At 35.7% G+C, this 27289-nt stretch overlaps 2 protein-coding genes across 27 annotated transcripts in view; both read right to left on the reverse strand.

Annotated features, from left to right (window-relative positions):
- Nucleotides 1-1360: 1360 nt before the first annotated feature.
- Nucleotides 1361-21964, reverse strand: nfya (nuclear transcription factor Y, alpha). Of its 24 annotated transcripts, none has more exons than XR_015502161.1 (11): nucleotides 21873-21964; nucleotides 18717-18853; nucleotides 15864-15902; nucleotides 12351-12497; nucleotides 10527-10658; nucleotides 10304-10409; nucleotides 8191-8339; nucleotides 7914-8090; nucleotides 5976-6086; nucleotides 2066-2314; nucleotides 1361-1800 (listed from the first exon to the last, which is right to left on the reverse strand). XR_015502161.1 is itself a non-coding variant. In XM_087272918.1 (10 exons), the coding sequence occupies exons 2-10, from the start codon at nucleotides 18795-18797 to the stop codon at nucleotides 2255-2257; spliced, it is 1002 nt and encodes a 333-aa protein (XP_087129044.1). In that variant the 5' UTR covers nucleotides 18798-18853; nucleotides 21873-21964; the 3' UTR covers nucleotides 1361-2254.
- A 1936-nt stretch (nucleotides 21965-23900) lies between these two features.
- Nucleotides 23901-27289, reverse strand: part of sort1a (sortilin 1a) — a 57386-nt gene continuing 53997 nt past the window's right edge. For all 3 annotated transcript variants that reach the window (NM_213230.2, NM_001442037.1, XM_087272103.1), the window contains 1 exon segment: nucleotides 23901-26235. In NM_213230.2, coding sequence (NP_998395.2) covers nucleotides 26221-26235 — 15 coding nt within the window. In that variant the 3' untranslated portion in view covers nucleotides 23901-26220.

The raw sequence follows: 27289 nt of genomic DNA on the forward strand, positions 1-27289 counted from the left end.
CTGTAAATTTATGTAAAGGATTTTTTTAAGATAATAGAATCATTATATTCACTAATATACAGTTATTTCAACGTTTTCTATAAGGAAACCAACCAGAAGAAATCCTTTATAATGCATATGGTGATGTAAAATACAGCAGGGAACATAAATATTGAACAAGTCATGTTTTTAACAGGGATTTATATTTCTAAACTAGTGAAATGTATTTAATACTGTATATATGTAAAAGGCTTTTTTGGTGATGATAACTTAAAGACTCCTCTCATTTGGAGAATGAAGTCACATGCATTGCTGAGGTGTGAATTTTTCACAGACTTCCACAGTGTAAAAATCTTGATGGTTCTGTGGGTCTCGTCTATTAAATCTAATCTTTAATTTGTATTTTCTGCTAGATTCAAGTCAGGTGATTGGTTAGCCAATTCTACAGCTTGATTTTCTTTCTCTGAAAACATTTGAAAGTTTCCTTGGCTGCGTTTTAGATTGTGTTGCTGAAATGTCCACCCTAGTTTTATCTTGATGATGTTGAACTGAAGCAGCTAATATTAAATTGCAATGATGAAGGGCAGAGGGTTACTGAAGAACTAATGAGAGATTTCTGTTGCTGTCTGGGCTTTCACTGCCTTTTTACACCTTTCTTTCTTCATGTGTTCAATACTTTTTTCCTGTGTCATTTTATTTTACTACACATAACTTCATTTGTAAACAAATTAGATTTGTTTTCTTTGCATATATGTATTTCTTTGGTTGTTACCAACATCTATGGAAATTTTTAAGTAAACGACACCTTTAGAAATATGTTTTCTGAGAAAAATGGTGTATGTCTTATAAAAATGTGCGGTTGCATATTTTGGGTTTTGACATAATTGTGCTAGTTTTGATTGGCCACTAGGCTAGTTTTGGAGTGTTTTTGACAAGCCATTGGGCTAGTTTTGTTGCAAAAATCTGCCAATCCACATCATTTCACTTCACAAGACCTCAATGCATCATCAAGAGCCATGGGTATTAATTTTGTTCTGCCTCTCTGTTTTAATTTAATGAATCACCAAAGACCAAATTTTCTGAAAAAGTCGTCTTGGATGGCCTGAGAGTGTGTGTGTGTGTGTGAGTGTGTGTGTAATTCCTGGGCGAGCTGTCTCTTTAAATCCAACAACTCTAGCAGTGCTCAAATGCATCATGGATCTATAAATAATGCCAAATGGGTCTGTCTGTTACTTGGCAAAGAGAAACACAAACATGGCCAGACACACCCGAAGAGAACTTGTAAATGCTAAAAACGGTCTTACATATGAGCATGACGTTTCACTGGATATCTTAAATGAGAACGTTAACAATGACTGTAAAAAGCAACTTGACATCCACGTACAGAACGTCAACCTTTATTTGATAACAGGAAGACATCAATAGAAAAGACAATAAGGTTTTCCTTAAAGGAGATGTTTAAGTACAAATGGTTTGGTGGACCAACTAAAAGCGCGAGTGCATAGAAAACTGTAACATTTCACAGTCAGATCCGACACACGTAAAAACATCCCATAGTAGAAAACTGACCTGTAATTCACATTATTTTTTGTGATCAACTGTTAATATGGGTCAGCTCATAATTAAATAAAAAGAAATGGAGTGGAGTGAAATGCCTATACAAATTGCGAATACATAAGAACGAAAGGTCTTCTCATAAATACAGCAAACATATGCTTTTCAGCCTCATGAGATGGTTTTAAAAAAACTTCGGTCCCACTTTATATTAAGTGTCCCTAACTACTATGTACTTACATCAAAAAAATAAATACAATGTACTTACTGTGTTTATAATGTATTTGAGAACACTTGTGGTGCTTTTGAGTTGGAATAGAGGTTAGGTTATGGACAGGTTTGGTGGCATGGGTAATTTTAAGGGTGGGTTAAGGTGTAAGGGATGGTCAACAGTGTATTTACAAATGTAATTACAAAAGGTAGTTACAGATGTAATTGCATACATGTATTTAATCAAGCATAAATACAAAGTAAATACATGTATTTACACAATAAGTACATTGTAACAAACTATTAGTTCCTATGTAAGTACATATTAGTTAAGGCCACTTAATATAAAGTGGGACCAAAACTCCATCTTATTATTCTAGCAAACTAAAACAACTGTTTATCTATACAAGAACAGAAATCAAGAATATTAGAAGCAGGGAAAGTCATGTGTTGAAATTTCCTGCGTTTAAAACGAGTATAAAGGACAGACTGTACAACAGAAAGGGGTAGTTTATGCCACCTGAATCATCTGGCCGACTCTGTCTTCTTCACCTTGATCCTGCTCAGCTTTCTGAGGAAAGAGGAAGATAAATAAAGATTCCATCAAAGCGGTGTGCTTAAAGACTGGTGTGGAGAGAACTCTTACCTGTTTGAACCATGAGATTATTCTGCTAGCGATCACTATGTCTGATTGTCACTAACTGGCCACCTTATTAGGTACACGTTCAATTGATTGTTAATGCATGTGTCTAATCAGCCAATCATAATGCAGCAGTACAATACTTTGGACATGTAGTGAGGGTGATCTGCTGAAGGTTAAGCAAAACATCAAAATGGGCAAAAAGTGGGAAGAGATAACTTGCAAAAAGACAAAAAAAAGTTGTGATTGGCACCTTCTGAAGATGCTTTGTTGATGTCAGTTGTCAGAAAAGAATGGACTGGGTTGAGTTAATATAAAGGCAACCGTAGTTCAAGTAACCACTTACAATTGAACCCTGCAGAATTGCATCTCAACACACAACACAGCAAACCTTGAAGCAGATGAGCTACAGCAACAGAATCCACCAAGCAATTTTGAGTCTAAAAGACATCTAATAGATATCTAACAATAGTTTAAACCTAGACCAGGCATCCAATGGACAGATTAGACAGTGTAGTCACAAGTGTAGTCATTCATTCCTGTGTATTTAAAGACTTATCTAGTTATGGACTATTGCTAGACATCTATTAGATCAGTGGTTCCCAAACTTTTCACCCCGCGACCCCTAAAATAACAATGCCAGTGACTTGCGACCCCCAAATTCCACTTAGGTGGTTATAAATATGCAAACATTGTACATACAACAATAGGCCTATATAAACACGAGCATATTGACAACACAAAAAGTGCAACAGTCTAACAACCTTATAATTTTTATAGTCATTTATTAATTTGTTTAAATTAATATTAACTTCAACTAAAGAGACTGGTGGACACAATGTTTTCAGCCCAAGTCTACTCTTGGTTTAATTTCGGAGAAAGTCTAAACTGGTGTTATAAAATCAATCTGCTTCAGCTAACGTTTAAAATATTGTAACTTTAATAGTTTAATAACATTTATTTTACTTTTGGAAATCACCAAGCGCCCCCACCCCCCCAGGAGGTCCCGACCCCCACTTTGGAAACCACTGCATTAGCCTTGTTTTAACCAATAGGACTGTTTAGGCATTTATGTTTAGTTTTTCTCCTGTCTGACTATGAACGGCGAGAATACGAAGCATGTCAAAGACGGTGGAGTTTCATGACACACCCTCCAAAAGCATAGTCATCATGGACCAATGGTAGCTAAAAGGTGTTTAGGAATAAAACAAATTCCCCCAAAAAGTTGCCGAAACAAACTCAAAAAGTACTACTTTGTGGCCAGATTAGCTTCGAAGTGACGTAACTTCAGTTCTTTTTTCGATTTCGTTTGAAGTATACCAGGGCCTTTAGACTTCTTTTAAACATACAAGCTAGAAAAAACAGCACACCGCTGATGCTCCTTGCCACTAAAAACAGAAAATCCAAGTGACACAGACTCACCAAAATTGGTCATAGGAAAACAGGAAAAACGTTTTCTCGAATTCTCCAGGGATGTTTAGATGGTTGGGTCAGAATTTGGTGTAAACGACATTAAAATAAAAGTATGGATCCATCCTACCTTACATCAACAGATCAAGATTCTGGTGGTATAATGATCAGATGAAGTTAGCCATACTTTAGCATCCTTTAAGGCAGCATATTCAAAAGTTATTATCACAAGAATAGTATTTGCAATATGCGCTGCATGCATAGGTTATTTATCCGGTTCAGATGGGATTTTTTTTCTATCTTTATCAACAGCTCACTATTAGGTGAACCTAGAATGGAAAATATATACTAATGCCAGGAGACAAGACGAAAATGACAACAGTCAATAAGAATCAAAATTTCTACCGAGGTTTTGAGTCATATGTGATGTTTTATAGTATAAATGTTTGTTTTATTATTTATTTAGCGAAGAAAAAAAATCTTTTAACTGTTTATTTTAGAATGATCATTACATAAATAGACAAAATATTTGTTTTTTAGTTACATCATAGGGAATATTGTTAACACAACACATTTCCTGAGTATCGTGCGGCCCTACACCACAGCCCTATTGCTGTAGACTATGTCCAACTCTTCATGAGCACAGAAAACCATCTTGTGATACTACATCCTGCAGGAAAACGCATCAAGTCACAAAGCTTAAATCATCTCTAATGGCCTTCACAGTGACCAGATCTCAATCCAACAGAGCACATTTGGGATAAGGAGCGGGATATTCAGATCATGGATGTGCAGCCAAAATAATTGTGCAATGCTATTATGTTTACAAGGAGGAAAATCTCTAAGGAATATTCCTAAGACCTTGATGAATTTTCATGGAAAATGGAGGCAGATCTTAAAGTCAAAGTGGATTCAACATGTACCTAATAAAGTGGCCAGCAAGTATATACAAAATACTAGTAGTCAATTATATGAGATTTATTCACCAGTTAAAGGCATAGTTCACCCAAAAATGAAAATTCTGTCAACATTTACTTGTTAACATCCACTTGTTCCAAATAAGTTTGACTTTCTTTCTTCTGTTGAACAAAAAACACAAAAACAAACTTTTTTGAAGAAAGTACTGTAACCATTGACTTGCATAGTATTTGTTTTCTTACTATGGTACTTTTCCTACTTTGGATAGTACAATAGTTTTCTTCAAAATATCTTATTTTGTGTTCAACAGAAGAAAGAAACTCATTGAGGAGTTTAACTACTTAAGTAAACAGTGAGTAAATTTTTTTGGGGGTGAATTATCACTATGTCAAAATGTCTATTAAAGTACGCAACCCTCAATCAGCATTTATAAAAACTGTAAGGCATAACTAACCAAATACAAATCAAGAACAAAGGTTTATTTGCATAAAAAGAGCATGTATTTAAATCAAGTGACAAACAGAAATGCAATGTAAATGCAACAAGAGCCCACATACAGCCTGCTGTAAGAACACAAAACGGCAGAAAGCAACAACAAAGCCAAAGACAGAAGAGCGTTGAAGGGCACAAGCCAAGCCATACATCACAAATGAAAACAGATCACTTTGAATGACTACTCGAGATGGTAAAAAGGAACAAATAAACACGGTGTAATACATCTCAGCATCCAGTGAGTATCACAAGCGGTTTGGGTAGAGGTTTACACAGCATGGTGAAACAAACAGCAGAAAATGCAGACAGCACGAAAGACGTCAAAGTTAAAGATTTTCTTTTAAAATAGCAGTCAGACATTTAAAACAAGACCGCCTATGTATACATCTGAAGCTGCTCAAAAATATATGCAGTTAAATTGTGAAAGGCGGCAGAGCATTTACGAACATGGGGACTAAACTGTACACTGTATTTAGTTTATGCTATATAACAGAACATATATACTAAGTTCTTAGTATGCATGTTCAGTTTAATTGGTTGGAAATTGTCAATGAACTCACAGACAGACACAGGTCGGACATGAGTATGTCACAGACGCATGAGGTAGCTTGGGCACAGGGCCGCAGCATATGGATGATCTACATTAAATTAGATGTATTATATAGTGAGTTGAGTCTCTTGGGTGGGACATGGGCTGGGATTGGCTAGTTTACCCCAGAGGTGGGGCAGAGGTGGCTGGCCAATGAGAGCTGAGCTCAAGCCCCTCGCTCACCTTTATGGCCTGCAGGGCCATTTCTTCCTTTTCCTTCGGAGAGAAGAAGCGTCCACCGTCTCCACGCTTCCTGGCCATAGCATGACGATGACGAGACTCATGCAGGTATTTCTGCAAGGGGAGGATAAAAAAATATATACAGTTAAAGTCTGAATTATTAGCCCCCCTTAATTATTATATATATTAATATATAATATTATATTTTTATATAATAATGTATATTTTTCCCCAATTTCTGTTTAATGGAAAGAAGATTTTTTTTCAACACATTTCTAAACATAATAGTTTTTATAAGTTATTTCTAATAACTGATTTATTTTATCTTTGCCATGATGACAGTAAATAATTTTTTACTAAATATTTTTCAAGATACTAGTATTCAGCTTAAAGTGTAATTTAAAGGCTTAACTAGGTTAATTAGGGAAGTTAGCATAATTAGGAAAGTCATTGTTTTGTAGACAATCGGAAAAAAAAACATTGCTCAAGAAGGCTAAAAAAACTTTTAATCTAGCCGAAATGAAACAAATAAAACTTTCTCAGAAAGAAAAAATATTATAAGACATACTAGGTAAAATTTCTTGCCCTGTTAAACATCCTTTGAGGGAAAAATTCACAAGAGGGCTAATAATTTTTTCTTTAATCATATATATTGAGTGGCTAGGCACAGTGCTGGGTTAATTGCATAAATAATAAATATTATCAATATTTGTAATTATTTGATTCATATTTTGAGTGTGTGGCTATTGTATTGGGTTATTTTCATCCATCAATAATACACATTATTAATATTTTATTATTTATTAAGCTATTAAATATTTGACCTTTTTTCAATGTTTGAAGTATTTTTAAAACCATTGAATTAATATTAAAGTATAGACATTAATCTGAGCTACCTGATGGTTTTTAATAAATGCAAAAAAATATATAATGTATTAATGTTAAACTTGAAGTTGAAGTATATTAATACTGAAATTAACTGCAGTTGTTTAATATCATTAAAAGATTGTTTAGAATGAAACCAAACCTGAATTTTCAAGAAGAATATCAATACAAGCTACAGCGTAATAATGAGTTTTATTAATTTTGTAAGCTATAACAGGGCAAATTATATTATTATTACATCACATAGTACTTTCTATCCTTTAAAGCAGGGGTGTCAAATTCAGTTTCTGGAGGCCGCAGCTCTGTACAGTTTAGTTCCAACTCTGCATCAACACACTTAAGCTGTGGGCTTTCTGGACTTTTCTACCTCTAGACTTCCATTCATACGCATGTGAAAGCATCAGACAAAAAACGCAAGCTCGTGCTACAAGTTTCGCAGTTCGATACGTTGCAAAATTCAAGCTTGGTGAACTCTGATCTGCGAAGTCGCATCATTTGACTGCGTGACACCAATCGAGGATTAAAACATGATCTCTCTGTACAGAAATTTAAAATATGGACCAATCGCTTGCTTATAAAAAGTCTAATCATCTTATTTAATCCCGCCCCTTTTCGCAGCGCCGTACAACAGAATTTCACATGCACAACTGTGGTTTGACAGCAGCATAACCTGAACGTTTCAAACAAGCCTGAAGCATTTATTTAGTTAGATCAGGTGTGTTTAATTAGGCTTGAAGCTAAACTGCACAGAGCTGAGGCACTCCAGGAACTGAGTTTGACACCAGTGCTTTAAAAGAATTTTAAAAACGGCAAATGTTATTTTTAAAAAGATGCGACTGGCCAAAATGTGACAATAACAGTATATTTAATGAAAATAAAAATTATATATTATATTCTGTGATAAATTACAAATATTGCTGATATTTTAACGCAGTCAAATGTGAATTAACTATAAATTAACAATATATATTTAATAAAGCGAGCAAAAATAATACTTAAGTGACTGAAATGTTATTGTTAGTGCAGTAAAAAAAAAAAAAAAAAAATCACACATACTCTTCTCTCTTTGGGTATTTTGCCTTCAGCCTCCAGTTTGGCGCGAGCTTGTCTCCTCTTGAGTATCCGGTGATACTGTTTTGCATTAACATACAAAGGTTCCTCCTCCAACATCTCTGCTCCAGGAAGAGGAATGCGCTGCATGGTGGGAACTGAATTGCTACCGCCTGGCACCATCTGATTCAATTACAAACACGCACACATACTAAGGTTAAAAAAGCACATGTTTATGGCCAGAAGTCATGTTGGATGGAAAAAAATGACCACATGAGCTCACCATGACCATTCCTCCAGCATTGACCATGTTTCCAGCCATGGGGAGAGTGACTGTAACTGTGCCCTGACCGGTGTTGGTGGTGTTTGTGTTGGATCCAGCTGAGACTAACTGAGCTCCTGCTAAAGATGCAGCAGGAATGGTGATCATTCCTGGATGGGGAAAAAACAACAACCACAAAATTAATCAGCAATATATTCAATTCAATCCAATTCAATTCAGCTTTATTTGTATAGCGCTTTTACAATGTAGATTGTGTCAAAGCAGCTTCACATAAATGGTCATAGTAACTGGATCAGGGTAGTTCAGTTTTTAGTGTTTAAGTTCAGCTCAGTTTAGCTCAGTTCAGTGTGGTTTGAAGTCATTACTGAGAGTCCAAACACTGAAGAGCAAATCCATCGATGAGTAGCTTTTCAGATCCTGAACCATGCAAGCCAGTGGCGACAGCCGAGAGGGAAAAAAACTTCACCAATAAGAGAGTGAAGAAAAAAAACCTTGAGAGAACCAGACTATAATTTTGAAATATACCCCAAAATGAAAATGAACTCCCCCTCAAGTGGTTCCAAACCTTTCAGAGTTTCTTTCTTACGTTGAACACAAAGATTTTATTTATTTTCGAAATATATAAGAAAACTGTAACCATTGACTTCCATAGTATTTGTTTTTCCTACTATGGATGTCTTAAGCCCCTTGCACACATACAGACCGGCAATTTTCCAGAAAGGTCTGTATGTGCGTGTTATGTATTTGTGTCATTTGTGCTTTGTTTTTGTTTTTTCCCCCCTCCCTTGCTCTGTTCTCCCGTATCTGCTTTCATTTTTCTCAGGTTCCGTTCATTGGTCAATTCAGTGGTCAATTATTTCCTCCCCAGTTACGTCACTCTTATGTCACATCCAATAAGCAAAGACCACCTGTCATAAAAGCGCGTCCCAGACCCTTCACCAGCCCCTTCCCTTCTTTTTCCACTTGTTTCTGTGTTTGTTTGATGTGTTGCGTTTAGAAAGAAAAACCTTGTCTGACTATTTTTGTAGCCCGATTCAGTGTGTGCATGTTATCCGTCCGTTATTCATATCTTACACTATCTTCTCATTTATGTTGTTTACAAGGATTGGACGAAGCGGACAGGTAAGAAGGTCATGTGACATACATCTTGCAACACGTAGGACTACTCTTGTGTTTAGTACATCAGGTTAGGGGCGAACGCCACCCCTTGAGCTTTTTGGATAGATAGAGTAGATAGAAGGACTCGGAAGACTCTTCTCAAAATTAAAAAAATATATATATATATTTAAATACCAGTAAAGTCGTTCCGGTAATTTTTCTGGACATTTACTGGTATCACTGTGTGAAAGGGGCTAATTGTTACAGGTTTTCAATGTTTTTAAAAAGAACTTATTTTGCGTGAAAAATATTAACTCAAATAGTTTTGTGGCAATGAGGATTGAGTAAATGGCAGAATTTTCAGTTTGGGATGAACTATCTCTCAAACTTTTATCATCACAGAAAGCACATACTGTAGTTACTTTTAAAGATGGTAATTATATGTTGCATATGCGTGGTTTCACCTATGATTATGATCATCTAAATACATGGTATTATAATTTGGATGGATGACATATGGATGTTAATGGGAATAAAATCTAAATTTGAATATTTAAATACAATTCTTTTGAATATTTAAATTCAATGATGGATGCTACTGTTTCACTGAAAATAATTTTATATAAGCACTATGTCCTTAAAGTCATGGAACAAAAAAAGTGTCATGATTTAATGTCATCTGTTAGAACATGAAAGAGTTAAGAAATTAATTCCTCTGTTAAGGTAATTTGTTAAAGAAAAGGGTTTGCCAAAAGATTAAGTTTACTCAATACAAGTTTTATAAATGTTTAACATTATTAATGTTGTACCTCAGATTTGAAAAATGTTCATCTGGTTTACATGTCGTTTTAATGAACATAACAATGAACAGACTGCTTTCTAAAACATTCATTCAGCAGCAAAAATCCCCTTTAAACTTAAAAGAAATAGAAATGTAAAATTTAGCTAGATATTTATCAGTATCGACTGATATAAACACATTTTATCGTTGTTAATTTAGTTTTTCTGTGTTTACCCTGCTGTAGGATGGTCCCGTCTGCATTTACAGGCTGGTATACGATGGTCTGTCCTTCAGCGGTTTGAGCCACTTGCTGACCTTGTACTGTAATCTGCTGTTGACCCTAAAAAAATCAGAAAGCACCAGTATTTATTATGCACTTTATTGATAATGGGTATTTAAATAGATTGTTGTGCTTTCATATTTATGATAAAATTAAAAATCTGCATAAGTACAATACCTGGTTTTGTCCTGCAGTGACTGCGGTCTGTGGCTGTTGAATGATGATCTGTTGAGTTTGACCCTGCTGACCCTGTAGCTGTAAAGTCTGTCCACCAGGAAGCTGAATCTGACCAGGCTGGACCAACTGAATCTGTGTAACATAGAGGTTTTTCATTATAACTTCATCCCCAGTATCATTCATTCATTCATTTTTCTTTAGCTTGGTCCACAGCAGAATGAACCGCCAACTATTCCAGCATATCTTTTATGCAGTGGGTGCCTTTCCAGCCGCAACCCATACTGGGAAACAGCCATACACACTCATTCATGCAAACAACGGCCAATTTAATGAATCCAATTCACTTATACCTCATCTTTGGACTGTGGGGGAAATCGGAGCACCTGGAGGAAACCCAAGCAAACAGAGGGAGAACATGCAAACTCCACACAGAAATGCCAACTGGCCCAGGGAGGACTCAGCCATTGACCTTCTTGCTGTGAGGTGTGCTAACCGCTAAGCCACCGTGCCACCTATCCCCAGTATCTTGCTGGAGTTTTATACTGAGGGGTTATCAACTTTTGTGACTCCATGCTCACAATGACTGACTGGCAAGTTGTTTGTTAGGGCCTGTTTAAACCTAGTACACTTATGATCAGTTTGATTTAAAAAAAAATGTAAAAAACGAGTTCTGCTTATAATCAGTTTGACAAATCTTTATAGGTGTAAGCAAGGACTGATTTTCTATTTAAGAAGAAAAAGATGAGACAAACATGGACAAATATTTTGCTAGTTAACATGACTTCTCAGAGTTCTACAGAGTATTTAAGATCACATTTTAAAAACAAAGCTTTTTTGTATGACCAGATTTTCCAAAAATGTGAGAATACTTCATTGGCAAAAAAAAATCATGAGAAATTTCTAGATGTTTAAGTTTTCCCAATAAGAAACACGGATGTGCAACATCACTTAAAGGAACAGTTCACTTAAAAATTACAATTTCTTCAGCATTTACTCAACCGGTTCCAAACATTCTGTTAAATACTAATTAAGATATGTTGGCAAACAACAGTTGTTTACATCAATTGTAAGAATAAAAAATACTATTAAAGTAAATGGCAGTTTTTTTTCAAACATTCTTCAAAATATCTTTTGTTTTCAACAGAAGAATAAATCTCAAACCGGTTTGGATCAAGGGGAAAGTTGCTTTTAAAAGTGTTATGTTACTTTAAGTTACAGTTTCTTACCTGGCTTGATCTTATTCAGAACTTGTTTTTTTTATTCATTTCTTTTTTTAATAGAGGAGCTCTGCAATTAACAACACACTATATAAATCTACATTTACCTTTAAAAAAACACATTAAAAAAATAGGATAATGTTATCTGAGAACTACCTGACCCCAGAGCTATACATGCCATATATACAGATTAATGAAAATGTAATGCAATGTGTTTTCTACTTTTGTACTATTTGTCTTAAGTAAAATCACTGCCCATTGAGACAATGCCATTTTCTTTTTCTTTAATGTTTCAAAATAATAAAGACATTCCCTTATTGATCCAACGTGATTCATCGTGATTACTTTCATTTTAATTCAGCAATTTATTTTTTTAAAAACTCAATACATAAACTAAAAAGTAACCCATGTTACATTTTCAAAAAAAAAACTCAAATTTTACTTATTTTTTAAAAGTAATGCTTTATTGGTTGCGTTATTTATAACTTGCGTTATTTGTAATGTATTACCCCCAACACTGCCTTGAAGTATTAAAGTGCAGAAGTAAAAAAAAAAGTAAATACTGCATTTTTATCAAGTAACTGAATTTGAAATTAGCTTCACTCACCTGCTGCAGCCCCTGTGTACCAGATACCGGTACTTGCATAATGGTTTGACCTTGTCCTCCTGTCATGGCCTGAACCATTATGGGCTGCCCAGAGGAAGTGATGAGCTGACCGCCGCTGACTTGAACCATAAGAGGCTGCCCTTGGACCTTTAAAGAAAATACATGAAAAAAAAATGTCAGTACTAAAACACAATTTACTTCTTAGATTTCTCAGGCTTCCATTACTTATGTTATAATGAGAATAATAGTAACTTTTAAATGCTAATTTCATGATGACATTATGATAGACACTGAGATGATGCAAAACGTAGATGCATGCGAGAAAATGCAGTGCATGTGAAATGCAAGAAGTTGGTGGCACTGGACTTGCTGGGGGTTTGATAATGCAATTTGCACAAAAAAAAAACATGCTTTAAAGTCATTCTTGTGGGAATTATTTGGATATTTTTTGAAAATCATAGCAAATGATATTCATAATACTGTAATAGTACTGAGAAAGATAAAAAAAAATAATAATACAAATAAGGATAGCAATGCATGAGATACAAGGTTAGCAGTTGCCTTGAGCGGCTGATCCACATCTGATATCTCAAGTGCCCCTATTATGCTATTATTAAAAGGTCGTAATTTTGAATTAAAGTTCTTATATGAAGTTCTTATACACTCAACATTTTAATTTTCTCATTATGCACTGCACTGCAGCATTCCCTCTTTTCACAAGTGTCTGAAACTGTGGGTTCAATGTTATGGTCTCACTTGTAGTAGTGAGAGTCTACGTTGCTCTGATTGGTCAGGTGGCTCAGTCTGTTCTGACTGGTTAACTGCTTACAGTGGATGTTGAAAACTAAACCTCTATTTCTGAAAGCCCTTGTAAACACTGTGATACACTTATGATGAGTAGGGATGCACCAAGGTTTCACATTTTTAGTTTTAGGACAAAAAAAACTGCCAAAAATATGGAGAGGGGTCAGGATACAGACCTGGGGCCTCATGTATCAACGCTGCGTACGCACAAAAACTTTGCGTACGCCAGGTTTCACGCTCAGAATCGCTCACGTTTGGATTTACTAACAATGAACTGAACGTGGGAATGTGCGCAGCTCCACGGCAGCTTTCTGGCAGGCGTACGCACATTTTTGTGCGTGTCTGTTTTATTTCCATTGGCGACTACTAGAGGCAGTTGTGTTAAATTCCTCTCTACAAAGTGTCTGAGCCTTGCAATGGCAGCTGTATGAGACGGGTTCAGCAGGTATATAAGGTTTCCATACCATACATTTGACCAGCTAAACATTAAAGCACAATTTGAAGCAGTCACCTGTTTTCCCAATGTAATCTGAGCAATCTACTGCACGCACATTGCTATAAAGACACTACCTGAAGATGAACTTGCATGCGTGAATCAGAAACATTTCCATTCAATAAATTTGCAAATAAAATATGATGCACAAACTTATTGATGATTCCTACTTGTCTTTCTCGTGATAAATAGTGGGCAAAATCTGATATGTAGCGGGGGAAAAAACAAGAAAGAGTTCATCAGACGGTGGATTCGAACCGAGTTCATGCTCGAACGTGTCAATACATGATAACATGCGTCTTACAAGCTGCGCCACTGAGACTATTAAGGGTGCTGCAACAGTTTACAGATATAAACCACACTATTTCTGTTTTAAATGCACTCAGTGCGATGTTCAGACCCAACTGTGTTAACCGTATCAGCTAAACTCTCCCACTCTATTTTTTTCTTTTGTTGTTAATTCCGGAGAACAAACTTGCAAATAACACCGCTTTTCTCCGGTCTACCTCCGAAAGCAGCTCCTCCAATTCACATTCTGTTCAAAGTTTCTCTTTTTGCTTGCTTTTGCCATTGCTTTTTCGTTGGGTTTTGCCATTAGCATAGTCATTAGCATATTCATACGTGGGAGGAGGCAGGGAGGGGTTTTGTGCTCGTGCATGTTGCGCTCAGTTTCACGTTCATTCAGATGTACAAAAGAATATGCGTGAGATTCGGCGTACGCAGTGTTTCATACATCTGAATTTTTTTCTGCGTACGCACATTTACAGCTTTGTGCGTACGCAATGTTTTAGTAAGATTTCCACGCAAGTCTTCGTACATGAGGCCCCAGGTGCAGTGCAATTTGAGCTGCATCCAATGCTTTTTAATGAGCTCAACTAACCCCACCCCTAACCCTACCAGTCACAGTGACGTCACTCACTCCACTGAGTGCATTGTGGGTGAAATTGCATCGCTGAGTGATGCAATCTCAACTTGCATCATAGAGGCTGCATCCAGATACTATTTGAAAATATGAGCTGAAAAAAGGCTATGCTGTGGCGTCTAGCCATTGTCACTGCTCGTTCTAAATAAGCCTTCACACTTGAAACAGAAAGTGCTGTGCTTTTAAACCAATTTAAATAAATGACTTTTACCGTGCTCATTTTAATGGCTTGTGTTTTCAAAATCTGTATAATTTAATCTTATATTGAAAATACTTTCAACTTATAAGTTGCTCATAAGAAAGAATACGAGGTTAATTTTAAAAATCTGATAAAATTATGTTATAATATTTAATAAAATAATAAATAGTAATAATTTCGAAGCATTTTCTGTTTTGGTTTTCAACAAAGTGTATATAGAATTTTTGGTTTTGGTGCATCCCTGACGATATTAGAATTAGCAAATCGGTTTGTTCTAGATTTTGATTCTTTTGGAAGTGCATGCACAAGTATATTCACTTTCGCAGTGCACACAACATCATCTTCTTGACATGCCGGCAACACAAACTAAAGTCCTCCAAACCAGCTACAACTACAATGTTTGAGGGCCAAAGTAGACATGAGGGACAAAGTAAACTGCAGTAAGTCAATGAAGACCATAGATTGGCATTTTGCTAATTTGCTACAAACTTACTGTATTGACCTTACTCTGAAACATACAAGCGGGCAGACCAATTAGAATCTTTTTGGCTGGAGACTTCCAGTCTCATTCACTTCCATTGAATTTTAGACGTTAAAACAGCACATTACACCGCTTGATATTTTTATATTATATATTTTACTTTTATGTATAGTTATGAACACACTTGTTTGTAGAGCAACTAGTTAGTTAACAACTAGACAGTAATTTCTCCCATAGGCAAGTAAATCTGAATTTCTAAAACAATCGTTAAAACAAGCTCACTTCGCATTGCAGAAAAAGATCAATTTGTAGGTTTGTGCAGCATTGAAGTCTGCAGTTACTAAAGGCTTATTTCACTGCATTTTAGAAATAAATCATCCACTTTAAACTTTGCAGACTTTTAACATTCACTTCAAATAAATAAATAACCAAAAAAGCATAATGAGGCACTTTAACATTGCATTTCTCATTCTTTCCACAATGCAATCCATGCAAACCGGTCTCAGATCAAAAGCAATAAAGTGTTGATGCATGCATGGACATTTGTAGACAGCAGAGGGCCTTGGAGAGCCAACCACTACCTGAAGAACCTGCTGGGCTGCAGTCTGGCCTACCTGAGGCTCAGTCTGCAACTGCACCGCAGTCACTGTGCCCTGGCCAGAGATAAGGGACCATATTACCATACTACACTTGACTATCACAATTCACAATAGTGACAAAATAGTTTTTTAGAATCTTGTTCAAAAACAGATTTATAAGTGAACAAAACAATACACCGTTTTTCTAACATCAGCAAAGGTTGGCATTGTTTGATGAAGAAATTAAATAAATAGCTATATTAGTACTATTTTTAATGGCAAAACAGAAAAAAGACAATATTGTGTCTAAAATTCAATATGATCCTGTTTGTTTAACTGTTGTAAAAACAATTAATCATGCTTATGCACAAATTTTTGGTATTTTGATTACATAAAATGACACTCTTGCTTGAATGATCCTGCCTAATTATTTAATATCTTACTATTTTTTTTTTACTTTTGGACTCTCATGATTAGTTTTTTTTAAATCTTGTTCAAAAACAGATTTAAAGGGCCATGAAACCCCCTCGTTTCAGCAGGGTGTTTTCACACCTCTTCTTTGGAAAAAGTCAGAAAAGTGGGCGTGTCCAGCTCTGTTTAGGGGGGAGTGTCGGAGGAACTAAAGTGGGAGGGTGTGGGAGTGTCGATTTGGGCACGCGCGAGTTTCAGAGTCAAAATACACACACACACACACATACATACAGGAGAATGTGATGGTGTTTAACCTACATGGACATCTGTAGTCGAATTATTAGCCAAATTATTAAATGGTGGACTTTAACTGCAGTTTGGCTCTTTCATTCAGGGAATTCATTCATGCCCCTCGCGACACACGAGATATTTGATTCGAGGAGCTGCTCTAAGCGTGTATTTTTCATGCAATGTTTTATACCGCACTGCGAATGAGAGAAAAAAAAACTCAGCATTTCCCGGAAACTTAGATGCACACGACAGGTAGCGTCAGAAAGCCGCGCGTGTTATTCCGGTCACTAAATGCGGTAAAAACCCTACACGAGGTTAAAGTTTGGTTGTGGTGCTAACGTGTTTACACTCTGTGTAATAGTTTGTTAGATACGAACAAACTGAATAAACAAAGAGCACTGGTCGCTCACTTACCAAATCTGTAGAGACAGGACAATCACCAGCAACTAGAGCCGCGTCTTTATGAAGAGAATACTACAAACGATTCCAGATCCCAGCGTTTGCAGATGAGAACAGCTCTCAGGTAAACAATAATCCTTCTTAGACACGTAAGTTATTGTTGTCGCGCGTTGCGTACACTGTAATCCACACGTGAGTCTGAGCTCTCACAGAGAGAAAATGAAAACGAAACTTAACTGCAGCAAACTATAAAAGCAACACTTCACGCTTGTTTTGCCAACACAACGTGGCGTCTCTGTCCTGAAAACACGGTGATAGTAATGAATATTAATGAAGTTGCACAATAGAGTGCGCTGATTGGTTTGACCCAAGCCTTACTCATGCATTAATGCAACACACTGTAAGACGTAATAAGACTCACTCAGGCACAGACGCCCAGTCTGCACGCTGGAATACACGCTATTATGTCATGACCGTGACGCAGCTTCAAAAATTCGTTTCAAACAGGAAGTACGAATTTGCTTAAAATAACGCAAAAACAACCAATTTACACTTTTTAGTGAAATATAGGTGTCCTAATAGTGTTTTTAGCAGTGTGGGACACATATACGACTGTCAACAGCTCAAAAAATGTGTTTTGGTGTTTCGTGACCCTTTAAAGTGAACAAAAAAATACGCTGTTACTCTAACATGACCAAACATTGGCATTGTATGGCAAACAAAGAAATAAATGGCTATTTTTACTACTCTTTTTGATGGCAAACCAGAACAATATCGTGCCTAAAAAAATTACTCTTTAATATGAATCCGTCTGTTGAGCTGTTGTTAGCAGAATTCATTATGCGAGTGCACTAATGTTTAGTATTTTATAGTATTTTATTTAATAACTTATACATTTAATTTTTTTTGGCTTTTAACTTTAGGATTCACATTTCATGATGAGTTTTTTCAGATGTTTTTTAGAATCTTGTTAAAAAACAGATTTATAAGTGAACAAAACAATACGCCGTTTCTCTAACATGAGCAAAAGTTGGCATTGTTTGGTGAAGAAATTAAATAAATCGTTATTTTAAGTACTATTTCTGATGGCAAACCAGAAAAACAGACAATATTGTGTCTAAAATTCAATATGATCCTGTCTGTTGAGCTGTTGTAAAAAGAATTCATCCTTATGCACTAATATTTGATATTTTGATGATACAAAATGACACTTGCTTGCATGATCCTCCTTAATTATTTCATATCTTACACATTTTATAATTTTTTTTGTTTTATATCTTGTATTATAGTGGCATGTTAACTGGATAATTTAAGCCTTTATCAGTCAATGCTTTCGGTTTCTCAAGATGTGTTTTTTGTCCTGTAATGTGAGTTGCACTCCATACTTTATCTTGCATGCTGTTAAAGCAACAATTACAGTATTAGAGTAGACAAGTGTTTCTCAACCATGTTCCTGGAGGACCACCAACACTGCATGTTGTGGATGTCTCCTTTGTCTGTCACACCTATTACAGGTCTTTCGGTCTCTGCTAATGAGCTGATGATCTGAATCAGGTGTGTCTGGTTAAGAAGACATGGAAAATGTGCAGAGCTGGTGGTCCTCCAAGAATATGGGTGAGAAACACTGTAAATATCACACACTCTTAATTAGCAATTTAGTGAAAACATTAACAAAAAAAAATCCTTTGTTTCACTGTAATAGTTTATCACTCGATATGAAACTAGTGCATAATTGCTGCATCTCTCACGTCAAGTACTGCATTATCTGCATCTGAAACTGATGTTTACCTGTTGCTGGATCTGTCCGCCACTGGCCTGCACCACTATCTGCTCTCCACTAGTTGTCGTGGTGGTTGTGTACTGCTCCATGTTGGCCTTCTGACTGCTGTGGTTTAGGAGTTATGAGATCAGCAAGGAACAGAAGTCTGAAAAATAGCAACGGCACGTTGTTGCATTAATCTGAAATCTTACGCAACAGCACACACAACTAATGCAAGAAGCTTAAAAGATGCAGGATTACAACATACATGCTCATAATATTAGTTTAAATCTGTACTTTTTTTTAGCTCTCTGTATGATCCCAGTGTACAGACTCAGATCCTGCTCTGACATATAAATATGCACAAAACTTCAGCAAATGATGATTGGACATAATTAGTAAAATGTTCCCTGGATATACATTGTAATAATGCATTTAAAATGGCAAGTGAGCCTGAACCACTCAAAACTTTGCATTTCTACCATTTATAATCTAAATCACAATATTAATCTGAGCTCTGCAAATCAAGCCAGAGGCGCTTGGGAAGAGAACTTAAGTTTTGAGTTATCTGATGAACACTGGGAGAATATTCTTGAGCTCACACCTCTTCTATATGTGCAAGACACGGATTTATACAATGTAAGATTCTACATAGGGTTACTACACTAATGCCTGACTTACTAAAATACACCCCTCTGTCAGTGATGCATGTAATATGTGCAAGCAGTCACCACATATTGTGGAAATGCCCTAAATTATTTGATTATTGGACTAAAATATTTAAAACTCTGAAAGATGCATTCAACATAGATCTGAATACAAATCCACCTATGGCAATTTTTGGGTTGGCAGTAGATGCTAACCTTTCAGTAATGGTCCGAAAGGCTTTAGCTTTTACTACTTTAATAGCGAAAGTTTTTATTCTTTTAAAGTGGAAACATGTCTCTCCACACTCTTTTGATGCATGGACAAAATAAGTGCATTCGACATTGCATTAAATTAAAAAAAAATTAGACTATCACTTACTGGTTCTTTAAAGACCTTTGACAAGTTGTGGCGCCCCCTTTTAGATTATCTGCTGGCAAACTCTCTTGATTCTTAAAATGAGCAATAATATATGACTACATATTTATTATTTATTTTCATTTTTTTTTTTTATTTACCTTTTTATTTATTTTCCTCAATGGGAAGTTGGATGCTGCTGAAGGAGGGAAGTGTTTATTTGGAATAGTGTTAACATTAACATGGAAGGATAATTATAAAATGAACGTTGACGTTGATATTCTATGTAAAAACCTAATAAAAAAAATAGAAATAAAGCAGCAAGTGACTTTGACTTAACTTTTATATGACAAACAAAAAGCATCAAAATTAACTGTATACTACACACCACTAGATTTGCTGCACTGAGGTTTCCTTTGAAATACTAAATTTTAGTACAATATAAACAAACAATATATATAAGGCCCATTTTTAAGGGATAATTATTAAACATCCTCATCATTTACTCTTGCACTTGCAGTTTTATACATTTGAGTTTCTGTCTTCTGTTGAACAGAACATATTTTTTAAAAATGGTTTGTTGACCTCCAAAGATAATCAATTATTCTATCATGGAAGTCGAAACTAGCATTCTTCAAAATATCTTCTTTTTTGTTTAACAGAAAAAAAGAAACTCAAATATTTTTTTTAAGTGAAGGGTGAGTAAATAATGGCAGAAATGTGATATTTAGGTGAACTATGCCTTTATTATAATAATGTAGTTATACATAGTTATAACTGTACATTATATGACTACAATACTTTTCAACAATTTCAATACGAGTCTGTTTTAGATTAATAAAATAGTATTGTTAGTCTTACAAATAAGGCACAAATGAAGCAAGAAAATATTAGGGGAAACTGTAGGGAGCTGCACATTTTTTCCCATGTGTGCCATTGTATTTTTATTTTTAATAGTTAGTTTTGTATTCGCACATTCGTCCAGTGACAACTTCTCACATGTCCGTGTATTGTGCTACTTTGAATATTGGGTCTGAAATTGCATTTAAATATGACTTTGACACAACATTAGCACTAACGTTACTTAATTGCCCCAAAACACTGTTGTACGTTAATATTGGCTGCTAATATGATTTCCCTGTTTAGGATTTGCAAAGGATACTTTTCTGAAATTATATTAAGGAGAAAATCTGAATGTGTGAATATAAAACCAGCGTTACCTCAACATTTTTATGTTGAGCTGTATGATTATGAAAATGACGTTCCTACAGGTTTACTATTTCTTTTGCATTCCATTACATAAAGTATTTGCAATTAAAACACTTTAAAATGGGCACTTTAATAACTAGCAGTAAAATATGAACATTACACAGTGTTTTATGTTCATAAAACACATAGGGTCATATTTCATGCATTTATTCTGCGCATGAAATACAAGTTAATAGCGTAACAACGTTTGGTCCTAAAATAAAACATAGGAAACGGCTGAAAATTGATTTTTATTACTAAAAGCAGCACAAAAGGTTTCGGTGCTAGTTTCTGTTACCATCCAATGTTATCTGTTGTTCAGTTTAACGAATCGCGTCTTTATATCCCAGACGTTTTTGTAGTGTGCAAACATTCAGGTTTCTCTCAATTAAAAGTAATTCTGCCAGCAGTTAACATATTCGACATCACCGTGTTTGTGTGTGTAAAAAAACACGCGGCGGTTCGTTTTCTCTTTGTCCGACATTGCTTGGGCTAACGTTACATTAGCAAAGCAACCTCAGTGTTATCACGCGTAATGATAGTTTTCCGCGTAAAGCAAACCTTATGACAGAAAACAATCAGTTGTGTAAGCAATTTGGTTGCTTTAAACCATCATATCGACATATTGTCTCCGTTTGACCGCTTGGACACTGGTAAAGTGTGAGAATGTAACAAAGAGCGACGCAAAACTGGGCCTCTCTGACAAGCTAGCTCTGCCTAAACAGCTAAAATAAACGATTCAACACCATTGTTTATCTTTTTAAGCACATATTGGTAGACATGCACGCGCGTGCCGTCCACACACTGGACCTTGACATACACAATCAGTACTATTCCTGTTTATAATGATTTTAGTCATTTGGTTGGTCGGTCACACACCAATCCCCAGCTAACCGACCGAGTCCCGTCCCCTCCCAGCAGCCGCGCTCACTCACCGTCTGCTCCGCCGCCCGTTTCACCTCTGATTGGCTCCGATAGCGGCGCCTGGAGCCCAATCACACAACTCGTCTCGATCAGGAGCCAAAATGGCGCACAGAGAAAAAAACCGATGAACAGAAGCTCCAACGCCCCTCCCGCAAGACAAAGGCCACACCCCCTTCAAACATATGCGTGTCTCACAAGACTGAGAGAATGTGAAAGGACAAAGAGAAATGCAGAGATGCAGAATTAATAAACGAGGACAATCTATATGGATAATAATCAAAAGAAACAAATAGTATGCATTACGACAAGAAGAGTTACAGAAACAAAAATGATCAATATAAAAATAGAACTTTTTTCATATTTGATATCGACATTTATAGTTTTTATTGCTGTATTTTTATTAGTACAATGATCTATCTATCTATCTATCTATCTATCTATCTATCTATCTATCTATCTATCTATATATATATATATATATATATATATATATATATATATATATTCCTGAATTTAAAAAATATATATTTCCCAAGTTATAAAAGTAAGTAAATAAATAATGAGAAAAATATTATGTACTGTCATCACAGTAAAGACAAAAGTAATAAGTTATAAGAAATTAGTTATTAACGCTATTATATTAGAAAAATGTGTAGAAATCTCTACATTCCACATGAAATATTTTAATGATTTAAATTAATATTAGTAATAATTTTGGCTTCAACTGTATATACAGTGACTGGCCATTTTATTATGAACACCTTACTATTACTGGTTTTGACCTAATTTTGCCTTCTGAACTGCCTTAATCATTTGTGGCAAAGATTAAACAAGGCACTGCAAATATTCCTCAGAGATTTTGGTCCATATAGACATGATAGCATCACGCAGTTGCTGCAGATTTGTCCGCTGTACATCCATGATGCTAATTTCCCGTTTCATTACATCCCAAAGGTGCTCTATTAGATTGAGCTCTGGTGACTGTAGAGGCCATTTGAGTACAGTGAACTTATTGTCATGTTCAAGAAACTAGTCTGAGATGATACACGCTTTATGACATGTCGTGTTATCTTGCTGGAAGTAGCAATGAGAAGATGGGTTCACTGTGGTCATAAAGGGATGGACATGGTCAGCAACAATACTCAGGAAGGCTGTGGTGTTTACACAATGCTCAATTGGTACTGATGGTCCCAAAGTGTGCCAAGAAAATATCCCCCAAACCATACACCACGACCACCAGCCTGAACCATTGAAATAAGGCAGGAAGGATCCATGCTTTTATATTGTTGACGCCAAATTCTGACCCGATCATCTGAATGTCGTAGCAGAAATTGAGACTCATCAGACCAGGCAACGTTTCTCCAGTCTTCTATTATCCAATTTTGGTGAGCCTGTGTGAATTGTCACCTCAGTTTCCTGTTCTTAGCTGACAGGAGTGGCACTTGTGTGACCACGGGTGTGGTCTTCTGCCGCTGTAGTCCATCTGCCTCAAGGTTGGACGTGTTGTGCGTTCAGAGATGCTCTTCTGCATTCGTTAGTTTTAACAGTGGTTATTTGGATCAGCTGTAACCAGTGTGGCCATTCTCCTCTGACCTCTGGAATCAACTAGACATTTGTTTGCACCCAGAGAACTGCCGCTCACTGCATATTTTTTTTCTTTTTCGGACCATTCTCTGTAAACCCTAAAGATGGTTGTGTGTGAAAATCCCAGCAGATCAGCAGTTTCTGAAATACTCAGACCAGCCCGTCCGGCACCAACAACCATGCCACGTTCAAAGTCCCTTAAATCACCTTTCTTGCACCCATTCTGCGGGTCAGTTTAAACTGCAGCAGATCGTCTTGACCATTGTCTACATGCCTGAGTTGCTGCCATGTGATTGGCTGATTAGAAATTTGCGTTAACAAGCTGTTGGACAGGTGTACCTAATAAAGTGGCCGGTAAGTGTACACACACAAAAAATATTTTAGCATGCAACTATTGTAATGCAAATCAGTTCAATTTAAAACGATTTCCTTCCAATCAACAAACGTAGACAGACTTCAAGAAGATTGTTTTTTTTAATTATTATTCTTGGCAGTCACATTTAATGGTACAGCATTTTACACTTTGACTTCAGAAAGTCCATCTGAAACTCGAGGACCCTTTATTCAACATGCAAACCCATCAATGAAATGTGTGGTCCACTGTCAACTATAACCCCTGAGGTATCTATTTATTATCTGTGCAACAAAAAAAAAAAAAAGAAAGAAAATGCACTCGAATCAGATTACTGACTACACATTAGCTTATTTATGAATCGCCAACCAATACGGTCTAAAAATATACACTTTCATATTTGATTAGGCTGATATTTAGAGGTGTGTAATACGATCAACATCCCAATGAAGGATGAACTCCTTTTCTGAAAAAACACATTTAATGTCAGAGTTAACATTAAACATTTTGTCCGTATTGAATATACAACTATTGAGACTGGCCCTGCACTGCTGTTATGTTTAATTCACTCACTTATTCTCCATTATAAGGTGCGAAATACTATTATTATGATTGAAAACCACGCAATGTGCCATTTCTCCAATCCTTTCTTGCATCACGAGACTATGTACCAAACAAAAATCAGCTTCGGTAATACTGAAATAGAAGAATTATTTGTGCATACAAGATATGCCAAGTGCATAGTGTGTCCAAGCGAACAGAAGACAAAGTGAGAATGGATTTATGGAATGATTAAAATTTTGCTGAATTATTTCCTCAAAAAAAAAAAAAAAAACTGTTACGGATGTTAGTAGAATAGTTATAAATGGTGAAGCGTCCAGAGAATGTTAAATATTACCTATAAAAATTAAGCATTCATCAGGATTTGCTCTGAGAAGGCTATTTTTTTGAAGATACTACTACTTAGCAGACTTCAACCCGGTTTCCTAATATGCAAAATAAAGAAAAGAAAATCCTTTGGTGAAGTATAAATACCTGATGCATGAAAGAAAAAAGCACTTGAATCAATTTGAACCACTCTCTCTTTTCCTCTTTTAAATCATACTTCAATTAGGATGGCTTTCAAAACACAACTTACTGTAGTTAAGGGGATAGTTCAACCAAAAATGAACATTTATCCATCATTTACTCATCCTCAATTGGTTTTAGATTTTTATAGGATTCGTTATTTTTTTCTGTTGAACACAAAAGAAGATATTTTGAAAAATGATGGAAACCGGTAACCACTGACATCCATAGTAGGAAAAACAAATACTATAAGAGTCAGCGTCTTCCAGTTTACATCCTTGTTGAAAATATCTAAATGAAAGAATCTTTATGGGATTAATTTTATTGTTGAACACAAAAGAAGATATTTTGAAGAATGTTGGAAACTGGTAACCATTGACTTCCATAGTTGGAAAAACAAATAATAAGGCAGTTAGTGTCTTCCAGTTTCCATCCCTCTTAAAATTACCTATATGAAAGAATTTTTTATGGGATTTGTTTTTTCTATTGAATACAAAAGAAGATATTTTGAAGAATTTTGGAAACCAGTAACCATTGACTTCCATAGTAGGAAAAGCAAATACCATGGGAGTCAGTGTCTTCCAGTTTGCATCCTTTTTAAAAAATATCTACATGAAACAATCTTTATGGGATTCGTTTTTTTTTTTTTTTCAAATATATTTGGAGAATGTTGGAAACCGGTAACCATTGACATCTGTAATAGTAAAAAAATACTATGGGAGTCAATGTGTTCTGGCTTTTATCTTTCTTGAAAATATCTAAATGAGAGAATCTTTATGAGACTCATTTTTTTGTTTAATACAAAAGAAGATATTTTGAAGAATTTTGGAAACCGGTAACCATTGACATCCATAGTAAGAAAAACAAATACTATGAGTGTTAATGTCTTCTGGTTTCTATCCTTCTTAAAAATATCTATAGGAAAGAAACTCAACAACAAGTGGAGGATGTTTGGAACAAGTGGAGGATAAGTAACCGATGACATGTCTTTTTTGGATAAACTACACTTTTCAGCCACATGTTTTCATTTTACGTGTCAGCTCATAAATGTGAAATACACAGCAACAACATTAGTTTGTGCATCTCAAATACAAATATATAGTGTGAAACAATATAAAAAGACTCTTTCAGCAGTGGATCAGCAACCTGTTCTGGGAATATGTTTTTTTGTTTCTGTCCTTGTAGTCAAACCCTGCTTGAATTGCTGGAAAACTGTCCTCAACTGGGCTGGGCAGAAGAGTGTGTGGCAAAATCTGGTATGTGTGTAATTGTAAATTCACACACACACAAACATCATGGGAAGGGTAGGCATTGTGGTTTCTCTCGTTTGATACAGTCTTATGATGATCCATGTGTCACTCCAGAAGGTCCTGTGGATAACACAAATATAATAACAGTGTTGAAGTGCAGGTCATATGGATTTTTGAAAAATATCATATTTGATTTTTGTAACGTAGCTACCCTTTAATGCAAACAGTCTGCAAAGTTATTTATCAGAAAAAAGCACATCATGAATAACAATAACGTTCCGAAAGAAAGAGCCGACTCTGAATCGCATTAATGATTCATTATATTTCGGAATCTTTAGACTAACACATTTGCATAAACCTGCCTAAATTAGGCTATTGGACAATTATATTTCAGACATGGAATAGATAAAGGAAAAAAAGATAAAAAAAGTAGGGATGCACCGATATGGATTTTTTCACTGATATCAATAACCGATAACTCTTAAGATTTGCTAATATTTGCTGTATAAATGATTGATGAAAAGTTTATGATAAACTGCTGAGAGTTTCACTCAACTGCAGGCGCAGATTTGCCCTCGGAGTCAGATTTTAATACAACACCTGAGCACTGAGAACAGATGACTTTATGACAAACACAGTGCATATTAAAAAAACAGACTGTGGCTGTCAGTTGAGAACCCCTATGCTGGATTCAGTGACTGGCACACCTCTCCCCTGTGGTGAGGTGAAGGCTGTGTGTGTGGTAATATCCCTCACAAGCGTTCGTTATAATCAATATGAATATTCCGATCAAACTGAATACAATCTTACTCCATCAACACATGGCAAGCAATGCGTTGATAAGAACAAATAATCATATTAGATTACAAACAACCCAACAAGTTGTTTAGCACATGTGCATCTCTGCTATTATTTATTTATTTATTGATTTATTTACACACATGTAATGTTTTTCCAGAGGCGATTTAAACCAAAATACACAATGACACTGTCAAACATATCTACAATGATGAGGAACATGGTTACCTATTGAGTTATTAACACACAGCAATACCACATAAAGAAAGGACAGACTTTGAAGGAATAAACAATGTGAGGAGAGATCCATTATAGAGCACTGGACAAGTCTAAACAAGTTCTGCCCCGCGCATGCGCGAGGCTGGTAGTTCTGTAC

The sequence above is a fragment of the Danio rerio genome, chromosome 11 (genome assembly GCF_052040795.2).
Source record: "Danio rerio strain M-AB ecotype USA chromosome 11, GRCz13ab, whole genome shotgun sequence".
Lineage (NCBI taxonomy): Eukaryota > Metazoa > Chordata > Actinopteri > Cypriniformes > Danionidae > Danio > Danio rerio.

Coding starts and splice junctions, on each gene's coding strand:
- nfya (XM_087272906.1), bottom strand. CDS start 18,797: ATGGAGCAGTACACAACCACCACGACAACTAGTGGAGAGCAGATAGTG. Junction 10,410..10,526: donor TCACTGCAGGACAAAACCAG/GTATTGTACTTA, acceptor TGATTTTTTTAG/GGTCAACAGCAGATTACAGT. Junction 6,087..7,913: donor AAATACCCAAAGAGAGAAGA/GTATGTGTGATT, acceptor CTCCCCTTGCAG/AAATACCTGCATGAGTCTCG.